The sequence below is a fragment of the Delphinus delphis genome, chromosome 2, assembly GCF_949987515.2.
Source record: "Delphinus delphis chromosome 2, mDelDel1.2, whole genome shotgun sequence".
NCBI lineage: Eukaryota > Metazoa > Chordata > Mammalia > Artiodactyla > Delphinidae > Delphinus > Delphinus delphis.
This window is the reverse complement of record NC_082684.1, coordinates 173,091,589-173,118,890: the sequence shown is the minus strand read 5'-3', so window position 1 is coordinate 173,118,890 and position 27,302 is coordinate 173,091,589. Positions and strand designations below refer to the sequence as shown.

Below are 27,302 nucleotides of genomic sequence, written 5' to 3'. Positions count from 1 at the left end.
TAGAATATTAATTAATTCATCTACCTTTGTTTTGATCAAGATATTGTCATTTTTAACACTGAAATGGTATTATACACCTTTTCTTTTCCTTTTTCTTTTACAGAAATTAACTCATCTATTTCCCATATTTAATACTTTGTCTTATTTTGGTTTCTATTTTTTTCCCCCTGTCATTCCATTAAGGTACTTTTACCAAGTGTTCTCTGAATTGAGATTTCTATTTCCTAGCCACTCCTTCTTATAAATGTTTCTCTAGATGAAAGCTCACGACATAATGTCTTTTAGCTTTACTACAAGAGTTTTTCTGAGTAAAAATGTTTTCTTCAACAAAAACTTGACATGGTTTAGTAAGCAAACTCTTACCTCTGCATAGGCCAGCTGGGTAAAGACAATAGATTCCACCTGTCTAAGGCTTACTATTCCAGGCACTGTTCTAAGTTCTTTATATACAGTGTATTAACTCATACAGTTCTCAGAACAACTCTATGAAGTAGGTGGTGTCATCACCCCCATTTTACAGATGGGAAAACTGAGGCATAGATGTTGAGTCCTCTGCCCAAAGTCATAACGCCTCTAAGAGATAGACCTGGCTCTAGAGTCTGTGCTCTCTGAGTTTATAATACATGGTTTTCCTTTGTTGCATAAGTGTGTTGATTACATTTCTATGAATAAGTTCAGTAATGTGCGGTATGGTGACTCCTATAGCTCGTAATTTCTAATTTCATTGAACTTCTGTTACAAGTCACACAGCTAAGCACATACATAAAACCATCTAAAGGAAGTAATCATGAATTGGATGATCTTTAGCAACTTTGTAAATGGTTTGTGCTTGAAATGTACTTGTTTTTTAAGGTTAATAGGGGATATTATTGTTGTTATTTTTTTTTATATGTCCTAATTTGGGGTACATCATTTCAAGCATACTGAAAGTTTTTCAACCTGTGTTCTTTCTTGGTTTCAAATAGATATTGTGGAAAATCCATCCCACCCTCTCTTACCAGTAGTGACAACTCATTAATGCTTACATTTGTGGCTGACTCTGACCTTGCTTATGAAGGCTTTTTAGTAAACTATGAAGCAATTGATGCATCAGCAGGTAATAAAATAGCATTGTATGCTTGGTTTCTCTTACTGCATTGAAGGGTAGTACTGTGAGAATACTTCAGGCCAAAATCTGTGACATAATGAAAGATGCGTTTAGAATAAAGTGTAGTGACTTAAGTGCCTTCCATATTAAATATAGAGTAATGAAAAGGTAAGAGTGTTTTATCAATGTTAACTTTTCTAATTTTGGTAATTGTACTCTGATTTTGTAAGAGAATGTTTATGTTCTTAGGAATAATAAAGCGATGGGAGCAAAATATACGTATGTAGTAAATCTGAGTCAAAGGAATTTGGGAGCTTTTTCTTACAACTTTTCTGTGAGTTTAAAATTCTGTCAAAATTAAGTGTTACAAAAGAGACCAAACGCTTATTTTAAGAAATTAGAGAAGGGGAGGGTGGGACGAATTGGGAGATTAGGTTTGACATAAATACACTACCGCGTGTAAAATAGATAGCTGGTGGGAACCTGCTGTAGCGCACAGGGAGCTCAGCTCGTGCTCTGTGATGACCTAGATGGGGGAAAGGAGGGGAGGGAGGTCCAGGAGGGAGGGGGTATAGGTATACATATAGCTGATTCACTTCATTGTACAGCAGAAACTAACACAACATTGTAAAGCAATTTTAGTTTACTCCAATAAAAAAAAAAAAGAAAGAACTTAGAAAAAGGACAACAGATTAAGAAACTACTACATGTAATTCTATGGCAGAAAATGAAAGATTTTTTGTCAAAACGTGCATTTCTAAATTTGACTTAATGAAATTGAATCTTTTCAGCTTCTTTCCTTTTAGTGTATCTTTCCTATTACTTAATTCTCATCATTACTCTGCTCTTTGCAAATGCAGTGTGAGAAACAAACACCCTTTGCCAGCAGGGTCTTTGAGCTCATGTATAAACCAGAGGTGCTCCCAGCCCCAGAACCTATGGGATTTAGGAGGGTGCCATGTTTTCTTAGGCTCCTGTTCCCACCTGGGATGTGTACCTTTTTAGGGAGTCTGGGTTTTCCTTTTGCATAATATTTAGAAAGATAGTTCATGGACCAAAATACTATGCAGTGTAGACATACAGGGGGTGGGGGGGTGTGACTGAGCTTCCCAAGCATTTCACACCTTTGATTGTCCCAGAAACATGTAATTCTCAGAAGTTTAAGAAAGTACTGAGAGCGTTTCCCTGTACCAGATGTGCTCCCTCTGACACCGTCCTGCATCCAGAACTCCCCAGCCTCTCATCTTTTGAAGCCCGCACTCCCTTAAAAAAAAAAAAAAAAAGGTAAATTAATCTTCCCCTTGGAGTGTCCACCAATTTCTCACTTATTTCCTCTCAGAGCAGCTGGCCACTGTTGTTCATTTCAGGCTGTTCTCTGTAATAGTTCAAGTTCTGTTTTGGAAGCGTGGCTTTAGATTTCTCCAGGATCCTGAGTGTGAGAAAATCATACACCTTTCTCTCCTGTGGGCTCCACTCTCGAGATAGTTCATCATCCAGCTCCAGCACCTGGGAAATTGGATCCCCAGCAGTTACAGTTGGTTGGTTATGTTACGTGATTGACATGTTTACTGGACTTCGTTCAGATTTTTCACATCCAATGACCAATACCGGCTTCTCAGGAAATTCTAGTTGCACACAATTTTCCATACTTTTGTGGTTTTATATGCCTCATATTTTTGGCCCAAACCACAGCTGAATATTAGATTAGGATTTGGAGCAAGTCACTTGAACTGTCTGGGCCATAGTTTTCTCATCTGTAAAATTAAGGGATTGGATCTGATGATCTTTGGGGTGTCTTCTGCCTTTAATCAACTATGAACACAAGTTTAATTTGCTGCATGAATAAACTAGCTGTAACTCAGATAACAAACGATACAGGTGGGACCTCCTAAAACATTATGGAAATCTTTGTAACAATATGCAGTATCTCTGCAATGACTCACACAGCCTCGCTAAAACCACGCTGTTTTGTAAAGCAGTATCTAGTGCAATAGGAGTAATCTGGCAGGGAGGATGATAAATTTTAACTCAGAAAGATAAGATACAGGTAAAATAAAAGTAAGTTCTGAGAAAGGAAAGAAGCAAGCGGGACAGAAAAGAAAACTGACAAAGAAAAGACAGGTGATGAGAGAGAAGGGCATCCTGAGGTGGCAAACCCTAAAGGCTCTGCAATCCGCCTCCCCGTGAGGTCATCGCTACTCTGGCCGTGTTTGGTCCAGACAGGGCTGAAATCACAGACAAGGAAGCGTTTGCTTTCCACCCCTTGGCTGAGCCTGGCTGGTCTCTGTGCGCCTGCCCTTTGCTGGATGATTTCATCAGCCTGACTACCACGGTCAGATATTCTGAACAGCAATCTAATCACTGGATCCGGGAGGCCGTACGGCACCCTCATCTTATCATTTAGGAGCCCGTCTCAGTTTCCCATAGAGGAGGACACGAGGGATGGGCTCTCATGAACTCCTGAGGGCGCCCCTGAAGGACTGCTCAGGGGAGGACGGCTCAGGAGACTGATGTGCAGGTCGGGCTGGTCACAGCCAGGCGGGCAGCCCGAGTCTTGAGTTCGCTGCCCACCTGCAAAGAGGGGGGTGGTGGGATGCTTTCTGTTCAGCTGTCATCTTATTTTTGACATTTTCTGCAGTGTTAGGGAAAAGTGTCAACGGACACTCAGTCACTGGCCCTCACCCTATCTTACTGCTTTAGCAAAAGTTATCTTTAGGCACTAATGACAGTCCTGGGTTGTTGGCTTTTAGTCCATTGGCACCACAGGTGTGAGTTTCTCTGCTGTTTCCTGCCTTCATCTGGTAAAGGTTAAATTTCCTGACTTGAATCCAGTTACTTTTCCATCTGTAGTTGTCCCATGGGGCTGTGATGTCAGCCCCTAAATATGTGTGTGGGAGGAAAGAGATTGACTTCTGCTCCTTGCTTGACTCCCTCCCCCATCAGCGTTTCTGCTTTCATCCAGATGTGCCTGGGGCAATAGAGACAAAGACCTAACTAGAAAATGCTGGCGGCTAGAACCCCTTAAGAATTTCTTAGTAACTGATTTATGAACCCGGGGTTTAAATGTTTCCTCATTTAACGTACAAAATATTTGAATTCGGAGACAATATACTTGATTAGTTAGCTTTAATTTAAACTGTAATTTTATTTTCTATCAACATCTACTGCATATATGTCAGTATACTCCTACCAAGAGGGGACTTTAAAAGGATAAGAAAGAATAGAGAAATGTACCTGACACACTTTCCACTTTAATATTAGAAGAAAACCTGTATAACCTCTAGTCTAGTGTTTTTCAAACGTTGAAGCATTCATGACTCCTCAGTGGGTCATGATATTATCAGATTGCTACCTACATTTGCGAAAAGTATGGAATAGAATAGAAAAGAATAGACTAGAAAATATCAGAACTTATCATGAAGGGTTTGGTGTTACTCCATGAAACCTCTTTGCATTATCTGTGTATGTGCATGATTGATGTAAATGTATTTTTATGGTGTGCCAGAAAACTCAAAACACTAATCTAGTCTCATTACCTTATCTAGTCCAATTACCTTATTTTTCAAATGAGGAAAATTGAAGTCCAGAATTGAATTTATCCTCCCAAGAATACACAGCTAAGTTGGTTCAGAAGCCACACACAAGCAGTCCAGTTCAAACATGGAATTCATTTGTTTTACCAAATCTAGACTAGTTCTTAGAAAAGCTCTCGATGCCCTGCACATGGGGGTGGCTGGTAACATTCCATTCAGAGCTACAGTAGAACGGCAGTGGGCTTTTCCTGTTTTTTGCTAGGGGAAGAGCTTTACAGTTGTTTAGGGAAATGTCCAGGAAGTATCAGAAGCACATCAACATTAGGTTAAAAGTCGGCCCTGGGCTTCCCTGGTGGCGCAGTGGTTGAGAGTCCGCCTGCCGATGCAGGGAACTAGGGTTCATGCCCCGGTCTGGGAAGATCCCACATGCCGCGGAGCGGCTGGGCCCGTGAGCCATGGCCGCTGAGCCTGCGTGGGCTTTCGCGTCCTTCTCATTCCCCGCTCAGAGTTCCCACCTAGCCGGCAGTGGGTGTTTAGTGCTGTTTTTCATCCATCACCCTGGATCTGAGCCCAGAAGAGGCATCTAAGAGTGAGAAGTCAAGAAATGATTACCAGAAGGGAAAACGAGGGTTTCTTTAGAAGAAATGCATAGAGAGAGTCTGTTTCTATTTTAAAACTTCAATCCGGCAGAGCAGTGTTCTCAAACTCTAGTGTTCATTGGGTGCTCGAGGTGGGGTTTTCTTGTTACAGATTCAGGTATCAGAACCACACCCAGGTATTCTGATTCACGTAGGGCTAGGGTAGGTTTTCACCAAGCAATTCAAGTGGTTCTAATGAAACTTTGCATTTCATCAGAGACGCTGAAAGTCAAGTCCTAGCATATAAATTGCTGTAGAATTACAACTGAGGTGTAATGGTGGATTGGGCTGTAACTGCTCATGGGGGAAAGTACTTTCTATTATTCCGTGAAAGAAAGGCTGAAGGTGAAGTCAGAGCCTCGGTTCTAGTCCCAGCCTCGCTGCTAACTTGGAAAGCTTTGGGCAAGTCACAAGCCTCTCCGATTCTTTCTGTCCAACTTGAATTCTGTATTTTCTGCTCTGAGATATTCAGATATTTTTAAGGATTTTTAAGTACGTCTATTGATCTCTTAAAGATTTACTTTCTCATTGGTCAGTAGTTTCTCATGTTTTTGTAGATACGGGTTTCCCAGCACTTCCCAGCTCAGTAGATTTATCTTATTTAATTTATCACATTTCTCAGTTCTTAGAATAAAAATGCTAAACAGAACATTGTGATATTCTTAGTTTTCTACTCACCTTCATTTCTAAATTGACATTTCATGCTTAGAGAAACCAGGGATTCATAAAGACCACAGGATTTGGGAAGGAAGCACTTGGGGTTGAATTTTATCTTTGTCATGTCTGAACTAAGTTTCAGAGCCTAACCTCCAGGAGTCTCATATCCTTCACCTGTACCTTCATCTCTAAGAAGTGGAGGTTATAATGCCTGGCTGTTTCACATAGTTGGGGAAGATAAAATGAGACATTTTCTGTGAAAATTATGTAATAGGTGTAAACCGCCATGATTGTGACAGATTTAAAGTAGAATTACTGATATCCAAATACAGTTTTACAATAGCTGCTTTAGTGATTTAGCTTATATTTATGTTCATTAAAATTGGTCATCGATATGGGAAAAGAAAAAGCCATGACCACCTAGCAGAAAATTGTAGGCAAATGTTAAATTTGGGTTAGGGAGGCTTCTTCTTTCCTCGTGAAGAAATTGAACCTGTAATTTTATATTCTCTCAAGTCTTCACTTTGAAGGTTGTTAAACCAAATACGCCAATAAAAGCAGATGGCGGTTCCGGGGTTCATTAGAAAATCTGAGGTCATAGGTATTCACGTAAACACAAGAAGTGATTTCAGAAAGCACCACCTATAGGTGGATCCCTAGTGTGATTGGCTAATCACAAAAGTTACCTCACAAGCCAAAGCAGGGAGGTGGTGGAGCAGCTACCCATCATCTAGGGTCTCCCTAGGAGACACATTCTTCTATCTACAGGGTCAGTTTATCCTACTCCCATCACCCAGATCACGTGGGGCGATACCATCATTGCTTTTTGAGTTGGAGGATTATCTGTGTTTTGAATTTTCCCTTGGGTAATGAGCTGAACGCTATGTTACTAACACTTATTTAAAGGTGCTTAGCAGAGGCAGACACACCTTGTGATTTTTAGAAAAATACGGTTTTGTGATTTTGTAGTGGTCCACAGCAGATGTTTGTGTACTTCCTCTTTTCTTTCTTTTTTCTTTTGAAGTTGGTCAGAAAGAAAGATGTGAGAGGCCTACTAATAGCTGTCTTTGATCTTCGGAGATGTGTTTTTCCACTGCTAGTTCAGTTGAATTTAGTGGATGGAAGAAATCTACTTTTCTTCTTCGTCTCTTTGTAAATGTTGTTAGACCATAATAAAGGGCAAACTGCCATTGGATGTGAGTTTTCCTTTGGCTACATAAGATATAAACAAAAGGCATTTTTCATGTTTGTATCTTGTGTCGATGTAAGAAGCATCATGGCAACACATGAATATCCTTTTATGGGAACATATTCAACTTTAGTTATTTGTGGTTTATTGCAAAGCATAAGAGGAAGCCAAAGTCTAGCGTATTCTCAGTATACTGCCTCTAAGCATAAGCCTACTGATACTTCCCAGTATCAATATTATTCTATAAACAGCAGTTTATACTGTCAAGGGAAGAACACGTGAACATTGTACAGATTTCAGAGTTAGATAAGAGGACTTACTAACCTTTCAAGAAACAAGTACATTAAGTTTAGAGAACCATTGTTTTTCTCTCTGTAATACAAATTAGATATGTGAAGCTCATAAAACTACAGTCAAATTTTCACATTAAATATTCTATCATTTAATATTTGTAGCAGGTGTACCTGCTCCAGCCTAGCAGGAGCTACCCTCCTCTGGCATGACTTTCGAAGTCTCACCCCATGCTTGCCCAGTCCAGGCTCTGGCAGGAGTTCACAGGGAACTTTCCGCAGATGCCTGGTTCCCCTCTCTGTAAGTGTCTTCCTCACTGGAGCAGCGCCAGTGCCTTTGGAAGCCCCATGCTCTGATCCCTGCTTCCTCAGCTCAACAGGACTGTCATTCACTACTTTGGCTTCAGCTGTGGTCAGAAAATTCTTGGCCCAGATAAAAAGCCAAGGAAATCAAGACTCCTACCTCATGAATTTTCTTTCTGTCAAGGATTGCAGTCTTGGACTGCCTGTGGTCCAGTGCCTCCTATATTTTGTCCAGTTTTATAGCTGTTATGGAGAGGGGCTAGTCTAGTATTAGTTACTTGCCATGGCTGGGAACAGAGATTCCTATAACTTAAACTTAGTAAACATTATAAAATATTAAAGAATCACAATATACCCAGGAGAGAGGACAGGGGAAAATGAGGTGAGAAAAGTGGAAGGAGTAGGGATGGCATAGAGACAAGGGTAGGAAGTTAGATACTTGTCCCCCACTTCTTAGTTTTCAGCACATCAAGTAATATAATTTTAACAAATATTTATTAGATGTGATCTGGGCCGGGTACTGTGGTGACAATTAATAAAGGTTAACAAGGTCCCATTCATATCTCAATGAATGAGAGGAAAGGCTTAGTAGAGGAAATATACTCACATAAACACAATCACAATAAAATATATATTGGGGGTTCAGATTGCAATTTGCATAAAGTTTTATTGAGCACAAGGCCATTAATTCTGTTTGATCAGGAAATGTTTCACAGAGGAAGTGATATTTGAGTTTGACTTTGAATGATGGGTAAGAGTTTATTTGTTATAGGTGTGTTGGGGAAGGAGGGCAGGTTGTCAGATACAGCGTGTTAAACAAAGTGAACAGCGTGAAGATCATTTGAATACCTCAGGGACCGTTTTTTACCTTTGTGCCAACAATGGAAAAGAAGCGTGATGTGTAAACCAGAATTCCAGTAGGGATTCACACCCACCTACCCGTTACAAGTACTACAATAATCACTTGCATATGGACAAGGTACAGGGAAGTTACTCAGCATTACCTCTCAAAATTTTTCATTAAAATTTCCTTTACTTGGGAACCTGATTATACAGGCCATTCTCCTGCAGACTCATTCCAAGTTGCATTGAAAATACTCAGTGCAATTGTATCTCCCCTCTGGGGGTAGAGTGGGAAAGCAAGGAGCAGTATCATTTTAAGAACAAGTGAAACGGGCAGAGAATTCGCTCTCGATATTTGATTTATTGGCTAAAGCTATTTGACTGCAGGGGTGGTCAATTAGTCTGTAAGTTCGTCAGCTCAGGGAGACTGGGTCACAGCCTTCACTTACTGTCCATTTGATCCATAAATTTTTATCTTAGTAATACTCATTAGTGGATCTGAAATACTTAATATACCATCTCTTCACACACATTCCTGCCCCTCTCCTGCTCTCCCCTGCTTTTTCTCTGCCTTTTCCCTTCCTTGTTTTCTCCCTTCCTTCCTCTCTCCCTCCCTTCCTTCTTTTCTTCCTTGACCCTTGAAGAAATATCTTGGCAGACTGTAGAAAAGTATAGAAGTATATACAACATTCATCCCTCAAGTTAAATATCACTGTCAACTCCTTCAATAAATTAAGCCTTGATTACTTGCTGTTTAAAATCGAGTAAACCAAATGCATGGTGAATGCCAGTTCTCTGAAGGCCGTACATAGGTAGGAGAACCTGTAGTATTTCCTGTGCATCTCTGTGCTCTCAACGCCAGTGGTTCCTCTTTTCTTTTCTGAGTATGATTATACAGCTGCAACTGGGGGAAATAGCACACCTGAACATCCTCATTTTCTTTTTTTTATTCATCATAAAGTATAATAGTTTATTCTCCTCCAAAACCTGTCAGTCAAAGACCTGTGTCTACTCCTGGATCCTAGATTTATGTTATTACCGGATCCAATTGAAGATACATTAAGAATGCATTGAAACCAGACTTTCTTTGGAAAATATCTCAGATTTGGAGGCATTTGGAGTGGGTTGGTTAGTGACTAGAGAGTCTGAAGGACTGAATAGGTCAACTGTTAAAGTAGAACAGTTAGTCGTCATCTAGGACATAAACGTACCCAGGTACTATCTAAACGTTTCATATGAACGATCTAATTTGTTCCTCACCTTTATGCTCTGCTTTTCTTACACTTTTCTGTTCTATTTCGAAGCATAATGGTGGTCACTACCATTCACTGAGCACGTAGCATGTCCAAGTCCTTTAATTGCATTATATCTCTGACGCTTGGGTGTGCACTCAAAGATAGTTACAACTCCATCTTAGAGATGAGGGTCAGAGAGGTGAAGCAACTCGCCTAAGGTTGTACAGTTGGTCATTGTTTGAGCTGGGCGTTGATTCAAGGTCACTCTGATCCCTGGGTCTCATCTCCTGTTTATCACCCTGTGGCTGAGTACCAGCTTTGTCATTTCTCATAAATTCATGCTTCGACAAAAACCATTTTGAAAGAAGGGTGCAAAATTATTGCTAGGCCTCCCCCTGTGATTTCTGCAGTTGAGCCTAATTTTTAATGTTTATGATAATTTGCATGGATTAAAAAAATTATAGCACTTCCAAGAACCAAAAAGTCGCGATTATATGTAACAAATTCCACTACACAGCTTAGGTTTACTATTAGTAATTGTTTCTGCCTTTGAGACCAAAAACTTTGTTCTGAAAGGAAATCATTCTTTGAACATCCCCGAATGGCCTATTGAAAATCAAGTATTTTGGCAAAAATTAATGAAGTGTATATTACTGAATGTCTGGTAAATGTAGTATAATATTTTTTATTTCCTCTCTTGTGATCTGTTTCTTTTCACAGCATGCCTGGAAGACTATACAGGTGAATCTGGGACTTTCACTTCTCCAAACTTCCCCAGTAATTATCCCAACAACTTAGAATGCATTTATAGGATCACGGTGAAGACTAGCCAACAGATTGCATTGCACTTCACAAACTTCTCCTTGGAGGAGGCCATCGGGGGAACTTGTGTAGCAGATTATGTGGAAATCAGGTGAGCACCTTTATTTCGTCATAATTTGTTCGTTATTTATTTTCATTCATAATCTTTCTTGGAAAGGTTAAGGAAAAAATACAGAAATTTTCTGTAAAGCTCCCTTTTGTGCTCTTTCTTGCAAGATAGAAAGTTTGTCATTCTATCCTGCTGAACTGAATGAATAAGCATTTTCAGAACTCTAATGGAAAACTGATGAACTCATAAAAGTGCTAACAGAAGATCAAGATTAAAGAAAATGAATTACATGGGACTGAGTGAACCGATGAGGACGATTATAATTTTTGTGACTTTCTGTTTGAATAAAAATAAATAAATAAAGAATAAAGTTTGTCATTTGGAACCTGGCTTAACAGTAGGAAAAGAGAAAATTGCATAAGATTCAGTGGTTATTTAGAAGTGATTATTTTATTGGGAATATTTAAAAATAAACTCTGAATTTTATTTGGGCAGAGTAAACAGATATACTACTGGTCTGAAATTAGACACTTGCAATTCAGGTACTGAATACCTACTTTATGTAAAATCAATTTAAGTTTTAGGCTGTTTACTGTCCATTTAGTTTAATTTGTCATAAAAGCGATGGTAAGATAAAGTTTTCACAAAGTTTTTTTGTGTTCAGATAATAAATTCTAGGCTTGTGAATTTCAGTGCAAGGCTTTATTCTTTAATTCTTTAGTGCTTTGAAAGAATGGGTTTTAAAAAGTTATATTTGCAGTAAAGGTGAGTTAAGTTATACATTAATATCTCCCCAAATCATTACATTGAGTTAAATTAGACTAATCAATTTGGTGTGCATCTGTGTTAAATTTTTTATTTGTCATTTCAAAAGCCTAGAATCTTATACTATTTTACAGTAAATTTTGTTCTATGATGTAAAGTAAGGTACTAAAACAATAAAGCATTATCATACCATGTAATGCTAAAACAACATAATTTTCATCAATCATTGGACTTTAATGTTGAGTGAATATTTTTTTCTAGGCTTGAAAAAGCTATAGATTATAAACTAGATTTAAGACCCTAAAAGTTCTTGGGGAAAGAATTATTTTCAAAATTTTGCTTAACTATGTCAAATATATTAAATTTTGAAAATTTTCAAATGAGAAGAAAAAAATTTAAGTTTTCTCTATAAAATTAAGCAAAATTCATTTCTACTGTTAATAATTATGGTTTCTTTATCCTTTGTTCTCTGACCCATTTGCCAGGTGCTTTATTTGAGAGGGAGAAGATTAAACACTTTTTCTCCATTTGCAACTGGTTGTATAAAATGTCATGCCAACCATACATGATGGTTATTCTATGTTATTATTCATATATTATTTAATGAAGTGAAAACTTGAAATTGTTTTTAGAATATTTGAGAGAGAGGTTGACTGACAAACTGATCTGTTTTTGATCTCAAAGTTCAATTAACGTTAAATGTTTATATCGTAATATTATCAATACCCTAACAAATGATCACATCTGTATTTTGTCACAGGAATGGAGGCTATGAAACTTCACCACCCCTGGGGCAATACTGTGGCTCAAATCCACCTCCAAGAATCATCTCCCACAGTAACAAACTATGGTTAAAATTTAAGAGTGACTTCTTGGGCTCAGGGCCTGGATTCTCAGCTTACTGGGATGGATCCTTAACAGGTAAGTGGCCAAGACTTGTCTTTTATTGGAGAGTCCATTCTAACTGGCATCTTGATTGTTGGATTGCTGTGCTCTTATCTGTTTTTTTTCCAGCTGTATTTTGTCAGTATTATTTATAATAAACTTCAACATTGTGAATATTTCTGAATTAACAGTAGCCGTTTTGTTTTTATTTTTGAAGGACAAAGTAAGGGAAAATGTTCTAGTTCCCTGGTATAGTTCATCAAGCTGTTCATCTTGGTTAGGAAAAGGAAAGTACATTGACGTGAATTAGGGTTACAGGCTAGCTACTCTCTGGTGGTGCAGTTTTGTTTTGCAACTTGGTTTAGAGGGGAGTGACCGTAGCACCAGTTTGATATAGATATAGAAGGTGCAGTTTTACCAGAAAGAAAAGGATGTGTGTCATCCCATGTCTCTCTCCCGTAGGTTGTGGAGGCAATCTCACCACTCCCACCGGCATGTTCACATCTCCCAACTACCCGATGCCCTACCACCACGGCTCCCAGTGCCACTGGTGGTTGAAATCCAGCCACGGCAGTCCGTTTGAACTGGAATTTGAAGACTTCCATTTGGAGTACCATCCAAACTGCACTTCAGATTATCTGGCCGTATGTATAAAGTTTCACTTGTAGCCTCCACTGCTTCCACCTTGCCCAACACACCTTAATGCATCATTTTTTATTTTTGAGATTCGGGAAAGGGGAACATTTAAACAAAAGATCCATATTAAAAACTGAAACAGAATAAAAAATTAAAAGAAAATTTGATGAGAATAGCCTTTTAAGTACAGCATATATTAATGAATGTCTTGGTACACTAAGTACTTAAAATATATTGAATATGCACTGTTAAGATATGGTTAAAATCTCCTGAAAGGGGTTGTGAGATTTATCGTAATTATTTATCTACATAATTTCTATATATACACGGAAAACTAACAATCTAGAGGATGTATTAGAGGGTGAATTAGAGAAGATAATTGAAGTCATCGAAACAGAACTTTTTACAGTATCAGCAAGTCACCCTCGTCCATTGAAAAACCATCTAAATAAAAAATGTATTAAAGTGCAATAAATTATAAACTATGAACTAAAAAAGCAAGGAAGGCTACTGATAATAGCTATGGTCTCCAAAACATGTAATAATCCTTCATTTTCAATCTTTACATTTCAACCTGGGTTCTGAGTTCATGGCTCAAGTTTATAGACATTTAAATATAATTTTAAAAGATATTTTGATTCAGGACTTTTCTTTTGTCATATCATTTTGTATTTCTTCCCCACTTCTTAAGAAATACAGTGTCCTTTAGATAGTGTTTATAGCCATAATCATCTGACATTTAAAACATTTTCTTAAAGGTATATGATGGGCCAAGTACCAGCTCTCATCTGCTAACCCAGCTTTGTGGGAATGAGGAACCGCCTGTCATCCGTTCTAGTGGAGACAGCGTGTCTTTAAAACTGAGGACAGATGAAGGTCAGCAAGGACGTGGCTTCCTGCTTAAATACCACCAGAGTAAGTGTGTATGCCGGTTGCTTGGTGCCTATAGTGGGTCTTCAATCTCTGGATGAATGAAGCAAATTGAAATAAGTGTAACCCATTGGTTTGAGCAACTGAAAGAAATCTTACCTCCTTATGAAAAAAATTTAACTCTATCTGAGGGAGAAACGCTTACGCCTTGAATTTAATGTCATGCAACTAAAGCACGTGGTAAGCTACAGAAACTTGGAAGCGGAATATGCTCAGACAGTTGCAATTCAGCTAAAGATCAGTGTAACAGGTTAGCAGCTAATGGGTTTTCATTTGGATTAAACATTACAAACTTCTAATTAGACATTATTCCATTGTACCGAAGTGTATCGAACACGATTGCTTTTGGCTTCTATCTCAAAAGGTACTTAAACTTTATTAAGGGAGACTATGCTTATGAATCATATGTGAAGTAGGCACATTCTTTGCTGTGGAAAAATCTGGTCATTGTAGAGATGCCGTTTTAAAATCTGCTTTCCCTTGAGGCAAGATGGTGGAACTAAAGGAGTATTGAACAAAGAGTCAAGGGTCCCGGGTGTTTGTCCTGACCCCCAAGTTCCTCGGAAGTTCACTTGTTTTCTCTGGGGTTACATGACTTTCTCATAAAAAAAAGATTACATTAGTTGATCAGGAAGTCTCCCTTCTAGCACTAGAATTAAATACTTCCTAAATTTAGTTTCAAAATGAAAATTCAAGAAAATAAGTTTTCCTTTAATTTATGTTATTTAATAAACAATTTATTTGTGTTTTAAAAAGTAGTTCGTTGCCCCACCAAAGCTAAGTTTGTCAATAATTTTGGCACAATTACCTAAAAATGGAATGAAAATTACAAGATCATAATCTGAACACACAGATTATACCCTTTGGATTAGTTGAAAGAGTATTAATATTTAACCTTGAAATGTGTGAATTTGAAGGCTCACATTCACTTACTTCTGAGAGTTAGGCTACATTCTAGGTAGTTTTGAATATTGAGTTTTAATGATACATGGCTTTGTTCTTCAGAAATTCATTGTTAGTGTATGAAAATCTCTCCCCAGTTTTATCAAGGGATGTATCTGTTTGGTTGAGCATAAAATCATTCTCTAATATTATTATTGCTGTGATCATTTGTTTCTTGATTATAGTCACATTGATTATTAAAGGTCCCTTCCTTTTCTTTGTATTCCTGTGATATTTTGTTTTTCTCTAATAATGTCAGAACACTGAAGGAGTAACGTAGTGCACATGGATATAGGTCCTTAACGGTAGAATCGGAGCTAACCGGTGAGATTTTCTGTGCAATCTGCCATTTGAAATTGGAGGTTTGCAGATAGTATGATGCCTGAGAACTGGGAGACAGCCCATAGGGTTTAATGGAATATATTTTCCCCTGCCCTGTTGTGTAGTCATTGAGGCCCATGGTACCTACCTGCCTAATAGATGTAACTTCTCGCAGGCACCCAAAACAACAAAATTCTTCTTTAGAAATCCTTGGTGGGCAAAAATGTGACCTAAATATTTTTAAGAAGAAAGAGTTTTATTCCCTTGTTCCAGCAAAGGAAGATTTTGAAGACCCACAAATGTAGGCTTGTCCATACCAAAGCTTACAAATGGTGTCCCAGCCACCAGTGGAGAAGCAGTGTAGTAGAAATGCATCTATGAACCACATTTTTCAGAGACAACGTTTTTGATGTAGTATTTATTTTCCCATTCTCTTTTATTGCACATCATACAATATGAAAAAGACTCGAGAAGAGGCCTGCACAGGCCTTATTCAAGCCATTAAGTCTGGCGGAATTTGGCGCTGACTCCCAGGACTACCCCGTACCTAGAAGTCCCTAGCATGGTTTTGTTGAAAATTCAGCTGATGGAAATGCCACCACTGGCTTGAAGACTTTATTCAGAATTTAATGTTTTTATTTCTTCTTCAAATCCTTTACATTGCTTCTGTTCCTTTGATACTTCCTGATGACTAACTGGAGGAATAACAGAGTCTTTATTATGAATTTCATGCTGACTTTTGAATGTTCAACAAAGCCATGTTGTTATTCATTTTTAGCCCTCACACAGGACTTTGTGTTTTTAAACTGTCGAATTTAAAGGCCAAGATTTCTGTCCCTTCCAAATGCTAAAGTTAGAAAAACAGAAGCATGGAATGTTTAATACACTTTTCTAAACAAGCAAATTAGACTGATGTCTGAGTCGTGCTAAGCTATTCTGCTCTGCACCAATTCACAGGAATTTGATGCCTGTTTTAACGCAGGCAATTTTCATGACACTTTAAGGTTTATGAATTCACTTAAGTATTATTTCACATTTGTTCTAAATGGCAACCGTTTCCCTACAAAGATGCTGTACCAACTACATGTATATATATGCATGTATGTGTGTGTGTGTCTGTATACTCACATACATATAGGTTTCTCACACTCACACACATAGAGGTTTCTTTTTTTTATAAATTTATTTTTTTTTTATTTTCATTTTTGGCTGCATTGAGTCTCTGTTGCTGTGCGCGGGCTTTCTCTAGTTGCGGTGAGCGGGGGCTACTCTTCATTGTGGTGCACGGGCTTCTCATTGCAGTGGCTTCTCTCATTGCAGAGCACGGGCCCTAGGAGTGCGGGCTCGGTAGTTGTGGCATGTCGGCTCAGTAGTTGTGGCTCGCAGGCTCTAGAGCGCAGGCTCAGTAGTTGTGGCGCACGGGCTTAGTTGCTCCGTAGCATGTGGGATCTTCCCGGGCTAGGGTTCGAACCTGTGTCCCCTGCGTTGGCAGGTGGATTCTTAACCACTGCACCACCAGGGAAGCCCCATAGGTTTCTTTTTAACCTAGCTGTTTTCCTAAAGGAAAATCTCACACACATCTTGGAGCAATTATGATATATATGACGGTGGTTCTTAACAATCATTATTATTTTTTCCAGCGTGTGAGAACGTGGTGATTGTGAATCAGACATATGGCATCTTAGAGAGTATACATTATCCAAATCCCTATTCTGTCAATCAGCGTTGCAACTGGACCATCCGAGCAACAACTGGAAACACTGTGAATTATACGTTTTTAGCCTTTGAATTGGAACATCACACAAACTGCTCCACCGACTACTTAGAGGTATGTGTTCTGAAGCTAAATAAATCACTGCATTTTCAGCTCAAGTTAGCAAGCCAAGATAAAAGTCATGCTTTGTAGAACCGAATCTCTCACTCTGCCCTACATGTCTATAGTATGCCAACTACCCATGGTATTTGAACAGGTATATTTCATGTCTCTTTCACTGTATCATCTTGATAGTAAGGATATTTAATCTACTAAATTATATTCACAAATAACTAGGTTTTTAGGTTTCAGTATAACTTCTGGACTGAGTAATCTCATATTACTTAAATAATGCAGAAGTAGAAGGATAGCTTCTGGTTTTTGTTGGTTGTTTTTATGTTCTCTGTAAACAAGAAATCAGAAAGTATTTAAGTATCATGGCTTTATTTAACACTTAATTTACCTGATACTGGGAATCATGATTTTGATTCTTGTTTTTCATTTTTAAACTTAAGTTCATTTCAGTTAATTTTTCTTTTTGTAAAATGGAAGTTTCTATGTGTTACAATAAAGACCACCAATAACATTTATGGAACTTTCCATATACCATGCTATGTGATAAAAGTTGCTTGAGAATTAGGTAACCCAAAATATGAGGTAATCTGCTACTTTTATGATAAAATATTTTATTTACCAAAGCTTTTTTGCTAATTTGCATATGGAACTTTGTAGAGATATAGATTGAACAGGTAGGCAGCTACTTACTTTACTTTACAAATTTAGTTATACATTCATATATAAAATTATATATTTTATAAACTATTAGTTTAGAATATTATTTTCCACTTTCACACTTCATGAAACAATTTTACTCAGGCTATTTACATATATTTTGCCATCTAGTTTTCATCATTAATAAAATCACTGTTTGAGTCCTCTAACACGTCATCTTTTATCTCCGTCTACATTGCTAATATATAATACTTCTGAATCTACGTATGATGTTTTCACTAGAAATCTTTTCTGAAGAGACCAGTACCCACTCTGATAACGTTAGGACATTTCCCCTCACCCCATCTATCCAAACACAATTGTTTAGTGTCTTTCTCTTTAAGATGGTCGGTGATTTTTGGAAGTCTTGCTTGCAAAGGCTTCCAACGGTCAGCACATGTAACTTTGAGGACATATTCCCCGGGAAAAAACCATTATCTTTGTAAAAGTTCCTTAACCCTCTTTTTTACCAATTCTTTAAAACAAACTAGCGTTGATCGAGGTCATTTGAGTTTAACATATTTTTTTCAAATTGTACTTTTGTTCAAAACAAAGAAGAGAAAGCTTCCCATACTTTGAGAGACTTTGTGAGGTGCCGAGTACATGGATTCCCTTGTTTTTGAAGGATACTTTCTTTGGGTAAAAAAAAAATCTTGCTTTATATTTAGAAAAGCTCAGTATCATAGAAACAGTAAGCATAGCGTTTACCCATCAGAAAGTTATATTTACTAGTATTCAAAGAACATATGAGACAACGTAAAACAAACATAAAACAAGCATGAAACTGACAGTGGTTTTAAAGTCTCCCTTCCTTGATCTAGTGCTCAGGTGGTCTTCACAAGCATAACAATGGCATGATTGTCTCATTCCTTTACCTGGAGTGATCACCTTTTTCTTTTCTTCACATGGTGAGACACTGTTCATTCTTTAGGGAAAAAAAGGCACAGGTTGCTTTCAAAGCCACGTGTTCATACCACAAACCCGGCAGTCTGTCATATCATGTTTGTACTTCTGTGACTGTGTCCACATGCCCTACTGGACCATGAGCTTTCTGAAGGTGTGAGCTGTCTCTGATTAACTTTGTAACCCAGGCACTGATTACAGAGTTGGGATCTTACAGGGGTTCAGTAAGTTCAGGTTGAACTGAATATCGCAGTCATATTTTAGCATCAGCTTAAGGAGAGCTATTAATTAATGAGAAAGAACTGAATTCCAAACTGGCCTTTTTGTATAATCTCTACACAGTCACTGCAGTTCAGCCACTTCAAGCACAACCCAAAATACAGTTCGTGGGCGTGAAGAGTGTTGTACATTTAACAATCTGCTGGGTGCCTTACTTGATAAAGCACACTGGAGAGAGCAGGGAGGGGAGGAAGCTTTTGAACTGGGTTTTAAAGGAGGCTTTGGCAGAAAGAGTGGGGAGGAACTGAGCTGAAACCTTTCCAGGGACCGGACTCCAGTTCTTTGGACTTACTTGAGGGTGGAATGGTAACAAAAAGGCCCATCAGATAATCTTTGGAAGTGCTCGAAAACTGTCAAATGAAAAATACTTGTTCCAACAATGGCCGAGCCACTAATCAGAGGGCGTCCACAGATGATGTGTATCTTATGCAACATTGATGGTGAAAGCAGCAAAAACACAGAATGAGAACCAGAAGTTCAGCAAAGCCTTCCAAAGAATCGCACTGTTGCCAGAGAGAGGAGAGGTTTTCCATTTCTGTAAGCCAAGGGGCAAGACCAGAGCAATCGCTACAATGGCTGGTTTATGATGGAAATTTTAAAAGCACAAATAACCCCTTAAGGAGAGAAAAGCCACAAACACAAAATCTAGTTTCCATTATTTTAATAACTTCTAGTTCAATGGTTTTTTCAAGTGACTTAGCCAAGACCAAAGTGAGTAGCTATTACTGCAGCCAGAATTGAGTTATTTTGAATTAACAGAATTGAAACTATAAAAGGACTTGATTAGGTGCTGGTTGGACACTGTGCCCAGCCTTGCTGAGAGGTGTGGGTTGGTAAAGATCCCACTGGGAAGCGATTCCATCCTTTATTACTTTGTCCTCTGGGCAAAATGAAATGATTCATATTTGGAAATAAAATACTCAGTGGGAGGAAGGGTCATTTGCTTAAAGGAGTAAGACCATATTGCCCATGCAATTTGGGAAAGTCAACCTGAAGGATTTCTTTTGTATTTTATAAGTTGATTTCACTTTTTCATTTTTATTTTGAGTCTGAGACTCTATGTGGAAGAAGAGATTTTTCTTAGGTATTGAATATACAAACAAAAGTGATGGATTTGGGAGAAATCAGCACAGAGAGGTACAGGAAATCCAGAGCCAGTGTTAGGTCAACTGGGAGCATGTGGGTGGGGAGAAGAGGAAGGAGGAAAACTACGAGCATGGAAGCTGAGGGGAGAGACTGTGACACAAGGTGACAAGGAGAGATGCTGCCAAGACGTCCAGAAAGATCAGCTCTCGTGGGATACCTTCCTCTTCGTGTTCTCTTGTATGTCAGTGTCTCTTAAAATGTGGCACTGGATTGGATTCAACGCTCCGACTAACCTGGCATTGGACCATATTATCTGGTTCTTGTGCTCTGGTATTGTAGGTTTTTTGTTAGCCACGTCGTAATGTTGGATGATATTAAACACCTGTAATCTCCAGGTCACTTTTACATGAATGGCAATGGCTTCATAGCCAGACATAGGATATTATTTCTATTAAGTTATATTTCACTATTTTGCCTTAGAACTCCATCTCATCATGATTCCTCTAAATCCTGATTCTCTGGTCTTTAGAGCATTATTCATTTGCATATAAACTCATTGGCCATTGGCCTATGACTTCTCCAAAAATAATTGATAAAAATATCAGAAAGATGCTACCTGTTTCAAATACTCTAAAATGATAGGTTTCTCGGATTAAAATGCATCTGTTATTGAACATTTTCGGGATAGCACTATTCAAACAACTTGGTAATAATAATAGCTGGTATTTATTGAACACATAATTTGCTAGGTAATTCTCGCAGCAACCGTGTGATGTAGGAAATATCATTTTCCCATTTGACAGGTGAGGAAATTGAGACAAAGCCAGGTTGTCTGTAGTCACAAAGGTTGTAGCAGCAAAGCCAGGCCTCCCACCAGGCTCTGTGGCTCTGGACTGATGCTCTGAGCCGTGACACCACACATACTCCATGCGTGTTCTCTTCCGTAATTGTCACTTTCAGAGGTGACAAGAGGGGGTTTCCATGGAACCCTCAGGTTGACCCCTCTAGTGACACTGTCACCAAGAGGAATTCATGTTATTTAGCATGACATTTTCATAGGGAAGCAGTGGTCATTTGCTATATCTTTGCTACATACTGACAACTTACGTTCAGTGTCCAATTTAGAATTTTTCCCGAAATTACCATCAATCTTACTCGTCTGTGAGATTCCAGAATAAATCTTTCCCACATTTTGGAAGTTGACACATTTTCCCTTCAGGCCTCTGGCAGTCCTCCTGTTCTGCCTTATACTCTTGGTTGCAGGTACACGCTCAAACTAACCCAAGGAGGAAAGATGAGTGTTTGGGAAAGGGCTGTTCCTCTAAGAAAGGGAGGATCCTCGTGACACATGGCAGCAACTGAAAAGCCGGGAGGGGGCGGGAACCAAGGGGGCTCAGCAGCGTCTCCTTTCTTTCTCCTTCCTTCCGGCTTTGTTGCTTCTCCCTGCGTACGTATAGTCCGTTTCTACCTTTCGTCCCCACAGCTTCCTCTGAGTTTCTGCAGCCTCTCAGTTTTAGCTTAAATAAGGCCACCCCAGCCATGACACTACGTGACCGTGGACCTCAAGTGCTCACAACCACCTAGACTTGCCCTTGACAAATTACAAGGACGGGTGGTTCATCTTTTTCAGTCTGAGAGCAAGGCATGGATCTAGGCTGCCTATGGATGGGCGCCCCTCTAGGCGGCATGGCCAGCTCTGCCCAGGAGCGGTGAGGTCTGGCCCTCTGGCCTGCATTGCTCAGAGTTTACGTCTGTGGGAAGAGGCAGAACCTTCCAGCAGGGAGGAGGATTCCGCCAGCATGCTAAAGCATTGTTTTGTTCTTTTTTCTTTTCTTTTGGCCATGCCCTGCGGCTTGTGGGATCTTAGTTCTCTAACTAGGGATTGAACCCGGGCCTTTGGCAGTGAAAGTGTGGAGTCCTAACCACTGGACCACCGGGGAACTCCCCTAAAGTGTTGTTTTGAATTACCCATAAAGCAAGCAAGATTACAAAATCAGTTCTGCAATGACCACACCTCTCAGTTCAATAGGATGTAATGCACTTGAACCTGGAAAAATTCAAGTAAAGGAATTGACTGTCTTATATTCTAAATTGGATTTCAGTGTTTCTTCTTCCAGTTTCAGAATCATACAAGGAATCTTTCTACTTCATCTTCACCACATTACACTATCTTCTGTAAGCACTGGTCCAACTCACATTTTCATCTTTCTTTTGCCCCAGTCACAGCTTTAAAAAATAGACATTTTTTTTCTAATTGTACCATATCCCGAAGTTTAGCTAATTTGTTATGTGTGCTCATAAAATGGTCAGAAGGGTCCTGGGTAGCCCCATGGTTTTTTTTCTTAGATTGAGTTCTTCTGAGGTTTTCCCTTTTACTGCTCCCCAAATTTTTCCTGACTTTGTGGACAGAGTTTAATTTTTTAAGAATTTGTCATTTTTCTTTTTCTTTTTTTTTCTTTTTTCAAATTTTGTATTTTTTTTTTAACATCTTTATTGGGGTACAATTGCTTTACAATGGTGTGTTAGTTTCTGCTTTATAACAAAGTGAATCAGTTATACATATACATATGTTCCCATATCTCTTCCCTCTTGCGTCTCCCTCCCTCCCACCCTCCCTATCCCACCCCTCCAGGCTGTCACAAAGCACCGAGACAATATCCCTGTGCCATGCGGCTGCTTCCCACTAGCTATCTACCTTACTACGTTTGTTAGTGTGTATATCTCCATGACTCTCTCTCGCCCTGTCACAGCTCACCCTTCCCCCTCCCCATAACCTCAAGTCCGTTCTCTAGGAGGTCTGCGTCTTTATTCCTGCCTTACCCCTAGGTTATTCATGACATTTTTTTTTTCTTAAATTCCATATATATGTGTTAGCATACGGTATTTGTCTTTTTCTTTCTGACTTACTTCACTCTGTATGACAGACTCTAGGTCTATCCACCTCATTACAAATAGCTCAATTTCGTTTCTTTTTATGGCTGAGTAATATTCCATTGTATATATGTGCCACATCTTCTTTATCCATTCATCCGATGATGGGCACTTAGGTTGTTTCCATCTCCGGGCTATTGTAAATAGAGGTGCAATGAACATTTTGGTACATGACTCTTTTTGAATTTCGGTTTTCTCAGGGTATATGCCCAGTAGTGGGATTGCTGGGTCATATGGTAGTTCTATTTTTAGTTTTTTAAGGAACCTCCATACTGTTCTCCATAGTGGCTGAACCAATTCACATTCCCACCAGCAGTGCAAGAGTGTTCCCTTTTCTCCACACCCTCTCCAGCATTTATTGTTTCTAGATTTTTTGATTATGGCCATTCTGACTGGTGTGAGATGATATGTCATTTTTCTTGAATTTCCTTTCCTTTATCTATTGTTTTTCTTTGTTCTTTTAAAAATTTTTTTAAAAGATTTTGGCTGTGCTGGGTCTTCATTGATGCATGTGGACTTTCTCTAGTTGCGGCGAGCGGGGGCTACTCTTCGTTGCGGTGTGCAGGCTTCTCACTGCGGTGGCTTCTGTTGTTGCGGAGCACGGGCTCTAGGCCTGCAGGCTTCAGTAGCTGCAGCACGTGGGTTCAGTAGTTGCGACACATGGGCCCTAGAGTGTGCAGCCTTCACTAGTTGTGGCACACGGGCTCAGTATTTGTGGCTCACTGGCTCTAGAGCACAGGCTCAGTAGTTGTGGCACACAGGCTTAGTTGCTCTACAGCATGTGGGATCTTCCCGGCCCAGGGATTGCATTGGCAGGTGGATTCTCAACCACTGCGCCACCAGGGAAGTCCTTAATTTTTAAATTGTTTTTGGTCCCTGGGCTCATATCTCCTTGCAAAGTCTCAGTCTCTCAAACCTCAAGCTCATGTGTCCCATCATCACAGGCTCTAGGGAAATTGATCGCCCATCATCACAGGCTCTAGGGAAATTGATCGCCCTCGCCTAACGTTTTGGTCACTTCTACAATAACAACCACTTCTCTGCTGGTCAGGATTAGTCCCTGAGAGCACTTCTCTTCACTCTTTACTTTCTGACGGAGGACAGCATATAAAGAATTCAGCAAATGCTATGCTTTTTTTTAAGAACAAGACACGAGAGGTGTCTGGAAAGACATCTGCCCGTTGCCATTCCTGTGTGTCTTTTTGCTCCACTAGTGTTGATATGCTTCCTTTGCAAAAAAAAAAAATTCTGCTGAGGGAGAAGCTGATGGTGGAGGATAAAGCCCCCATAACTGGCTGCTAAATCTGGCTGCCTTCGAGAATCACCTGGGGATCTTGTTAGAAAAATGTACTCACAGACCCCACCCCAGACCCACTCGATCAAAACCCCTGGGAATCCCAACAGAGCAAACCCCACCTAAGCCTTAGGCCAGGAGCTGAGGCCACTGTCCGTCATTCACTTCCCTCGTGACAGCACATTTTATCCTCACTGCAAAGCTCTCTCCTGGGAAGCTGTAAGTATTTTAATAGGTATCTTCTTAACATACAACTTCGAGTGCTATTACATGTTTCTTTTTCAGTAGGTCTTACTTTTCCATTGCTACGGCTGAATGATATGCTTTGACTCACCAAGGCCTGGTGATACTGTTAGGTTTATCTCATTACATAAAAATGTCAGATTCATTTTACCATGTGTGAATTCTGATTCTAAACTTTCTCCTCCACTTTCTTTATTTGGCATCTTTGCCACTATCATCTTGCATGACATCCTTTCATATCTTTCTGATGCCTTCCCCTGTCCCCTTATGTCCGTTTCAAGTCCCCTCAGTTATGTCAGTGACTTCTGTCAAATGCATTTCCCTCTAGTCTTCATAAGATTCACTTCATGTCTTGCCAACTCCTCTTTCTGATGTCATCCTGTTCACCAGATGTTTATATCATTGCTTATTGCACTTCCATGTCCTCCTTTCAGTGACAAAATAAGCCGCTGCTAATGAAAAAAATGCATGAAAACATTACTAGTGTCCCTCAGTCTTCCAGTGCTACATCCATGTTGTCTAAGTCTGCAGCCTGGGCAGCATTTTCCATAACTGCAACTGTGCAGCATCAGACCCACAAGCTATTGTAATTAGTTAAGGAATACTAGCTGTTTTATGGAGAACTTGGAAATTCTTAGATGCTTAGTACAATATACAAGTTTATTTCTCAATCATGTTAGAGACCAATGTAGGTATTCCTTTGCTTTCCACATAGTGATTCAGGAAGCCAGACAAAGGGGAAGTTGATTTGGGGAAACCACTTAGCTCTCTCTGCCACACGTGTTGACAGATGTTTTACAAACAAAGAGACCTAAATTCTAATAAATTTGGGAAATGCTGAATCAAACACAATGTAACAGGGTCAGTTGTTTTGTTCTGTTTTTGCTGTAGTACTTCCTCAGGCTATTACCATCCTACATATGCATCATTCATTCATTTATCCACTCATTCAGTCATTCAAGTATAATTTAGAGACATAGGCTGTGGAAATAAACCGTTCTAGCAGCAGTTTTTCTTGTTTTCATGGAGGAGGCGGATCTTAATTTATCACACAATACAAAGTTAGTCACAAGCCCTGTGAAGTGCTATCGGGGAATATTATCGGAAGCTCTAGAGACACGAAGCAGGAGGACCCGGCTCGCCGTGGGCCAGAGGAGGCGTCCCTGGGGAAGGGTAACTGAGCAGGTGTCAGGGAGCTGTAGGTTTCACTAAGGCAAGTTGTGTTTGAGGAACTGTCAAAGGTAAACAGAACCAGACACTAGTTAAAGTGGAAAGAACATTATTAATATTATTTTTTTTTTGCGGTACGCGAGCCTCTCACTGCTGTGGCCTCTCCCATTGCAGAGCACAGGCTCCGGACGCGCAGGCTCAGCGGCCATGGCTCACGGGCCCAGCCGCTCCGCGGCATGCGGGATCTTCCCGGACCGGGGCACGAACCCATGTCCCCTGCATCGGCAGGCGGACTCTCAACCACTGCGCCACCAGGGAAGCCCGGAAAGAACATATTTGAATCAGCATTGTGCTCCTGCAATAGGGAAGCAGGTCCAGCATGAACTGAACTTAACTTCAGTTTGTACAGAGATGACCGGGTGTTTTAAAGGGAGAATCAGGGAGCTGGGAGGGGACCAGCGGGGCCTCGAGCAGAGTCAGGGATGTGAAAAACTAGCGAGCGTTGGTCACTATGAGCGTGGTTAGGCCTCTGTGTCTGTATCTGGCAGTGATGGAGGTAAGGATTCAATCCTCTCACAGAGACTGGGAGGCAAGGGGCCTGTCCTTCCTAATGGCTTCATTTCAAAGGAATGGAGTTTAGATCCTTGAGAAAGACACTGTGAGTTGTAGGAGATACATACATAATACATCTCAAAAGGACAGGAGAAGGAGTCACAATTTTAAGCCCTTTTTAGTATGTGCTCCAAGAAAGGGTGGTCCGGGGCCTATCCTCAGGTGTTGGCTGGAACAAGCAGTAAATCCTTTAGGCGGCCTTGTGCTTTCTCAGGCGGGCACTTGGAGGGGGCCTGGGGTCATCCTGGGGATGTGACCTTGAGCTGTTAGAAACTACGTTCGTGTTTGTTTCGGTGCTTTGATTTGGGGAGAATAAGTGGATGAGATCATCTGCGCTGGGACTCTGCATCCTTTATAGGCCAAGGTTGAGGCTTAGTTGGGAGGAAGGCTCAGAGGAGCTTGGCTTGAGTCGGGTCCAGGAGAACATCTGTCAGAACCGAAAGGACACAGCGTGTCTGAGGCCAAGGCTGCGGCTCCCAGCTGGGCAGGGACCTGCAGGTTAGAGCCCTGTGCGCAGGTGCAGGGTTCCAGTGACCGCTTGGGGCAGCAAGAGATCTTCCAAGAGTGAGCAGAGACAGTGTGCTGGATTGGCGCTTTGCCACACTCTGGATTCGAGGATAAGTGGGAGGGGTAAGAGGAACTTTGGAGATTCAGAAAGAGGATTGCTGCAGCTCGGGTGCGAGATGGCCAGCCCTTCACACGGCTGTGGAGGGAGAATGTGTCAACGACAGGGGATGTGAGAGCACCTGGGGGGTAGAATCAACCGCACTGGACGAACACTGGATGGAGTGGGCGTGGTAACACAACGAAAAGAAAGACACCAGGATACAGCCTAATAGAACTGCGTGCAGAGCAACAACCAGGAGAGGCAGAGGGGCCTCCCTCAGGGTGGAGACACGCGGGGACACGAAAGGCAACATTCCAGATGGATTCCATCTTGGCCCAGAATTCTAACACCTATTGGACATTTGTAATCCACAGAACATTCTTAGGGAAACATTATTCTAGAGATGTTTTCCAAAATTTTTTTCCCATTTTTATTCTCATACAAAGAAGCAAAATGTTCAAGTTCATGAGAGATTATAAAATTCTCCTTCACATCTCAAACGTCTCTTTTGAGAATTACAGTAATCAT

At 40.1% G+C, this 27,302-nt stretch overlaps 1 protein-coding gene across 3 annotated transcripts in view; it reads left to right on the top strand.

Moving 5' to 3' along the window:
• The window catches only part of CUBN (cubilin), a 280,926-nt gene that overhangs the window by 67,615 nt on the left and 186,009 nt on the right, over window positions 1–27,302 (top strand). For all 3 annotated transcript variants that reach the window (XM_060006307.1, XM_060006306.1, XM_060006305.1), the window contains exons 23-28: window positions 966–1,096; window positions 10,496–10,688; window positions 12,172–12,332; window positions 12,759–12,940; window positions 13,691–13,847; window positions 16,766–16,953. In XM_060006307.1, coding sequence (XP_059862290.1) covers window positions 966–1,096; window positions 10,496–10,688; window positions 12,172–12,332; window positions 12,759–12,940; window positions 13,691–13,847; window positions 16,766–16,953 — 1,012 coding nt within the window. The remainder of the gene's footprint in view (window positions 1–965; window positions 1,097–10,495; window positions 10,689–12,171; window positions 12,333–12,758; window positions 12,941–13,690; window positions 13,848–16,765; window positions 16,954–27,302) is intronic.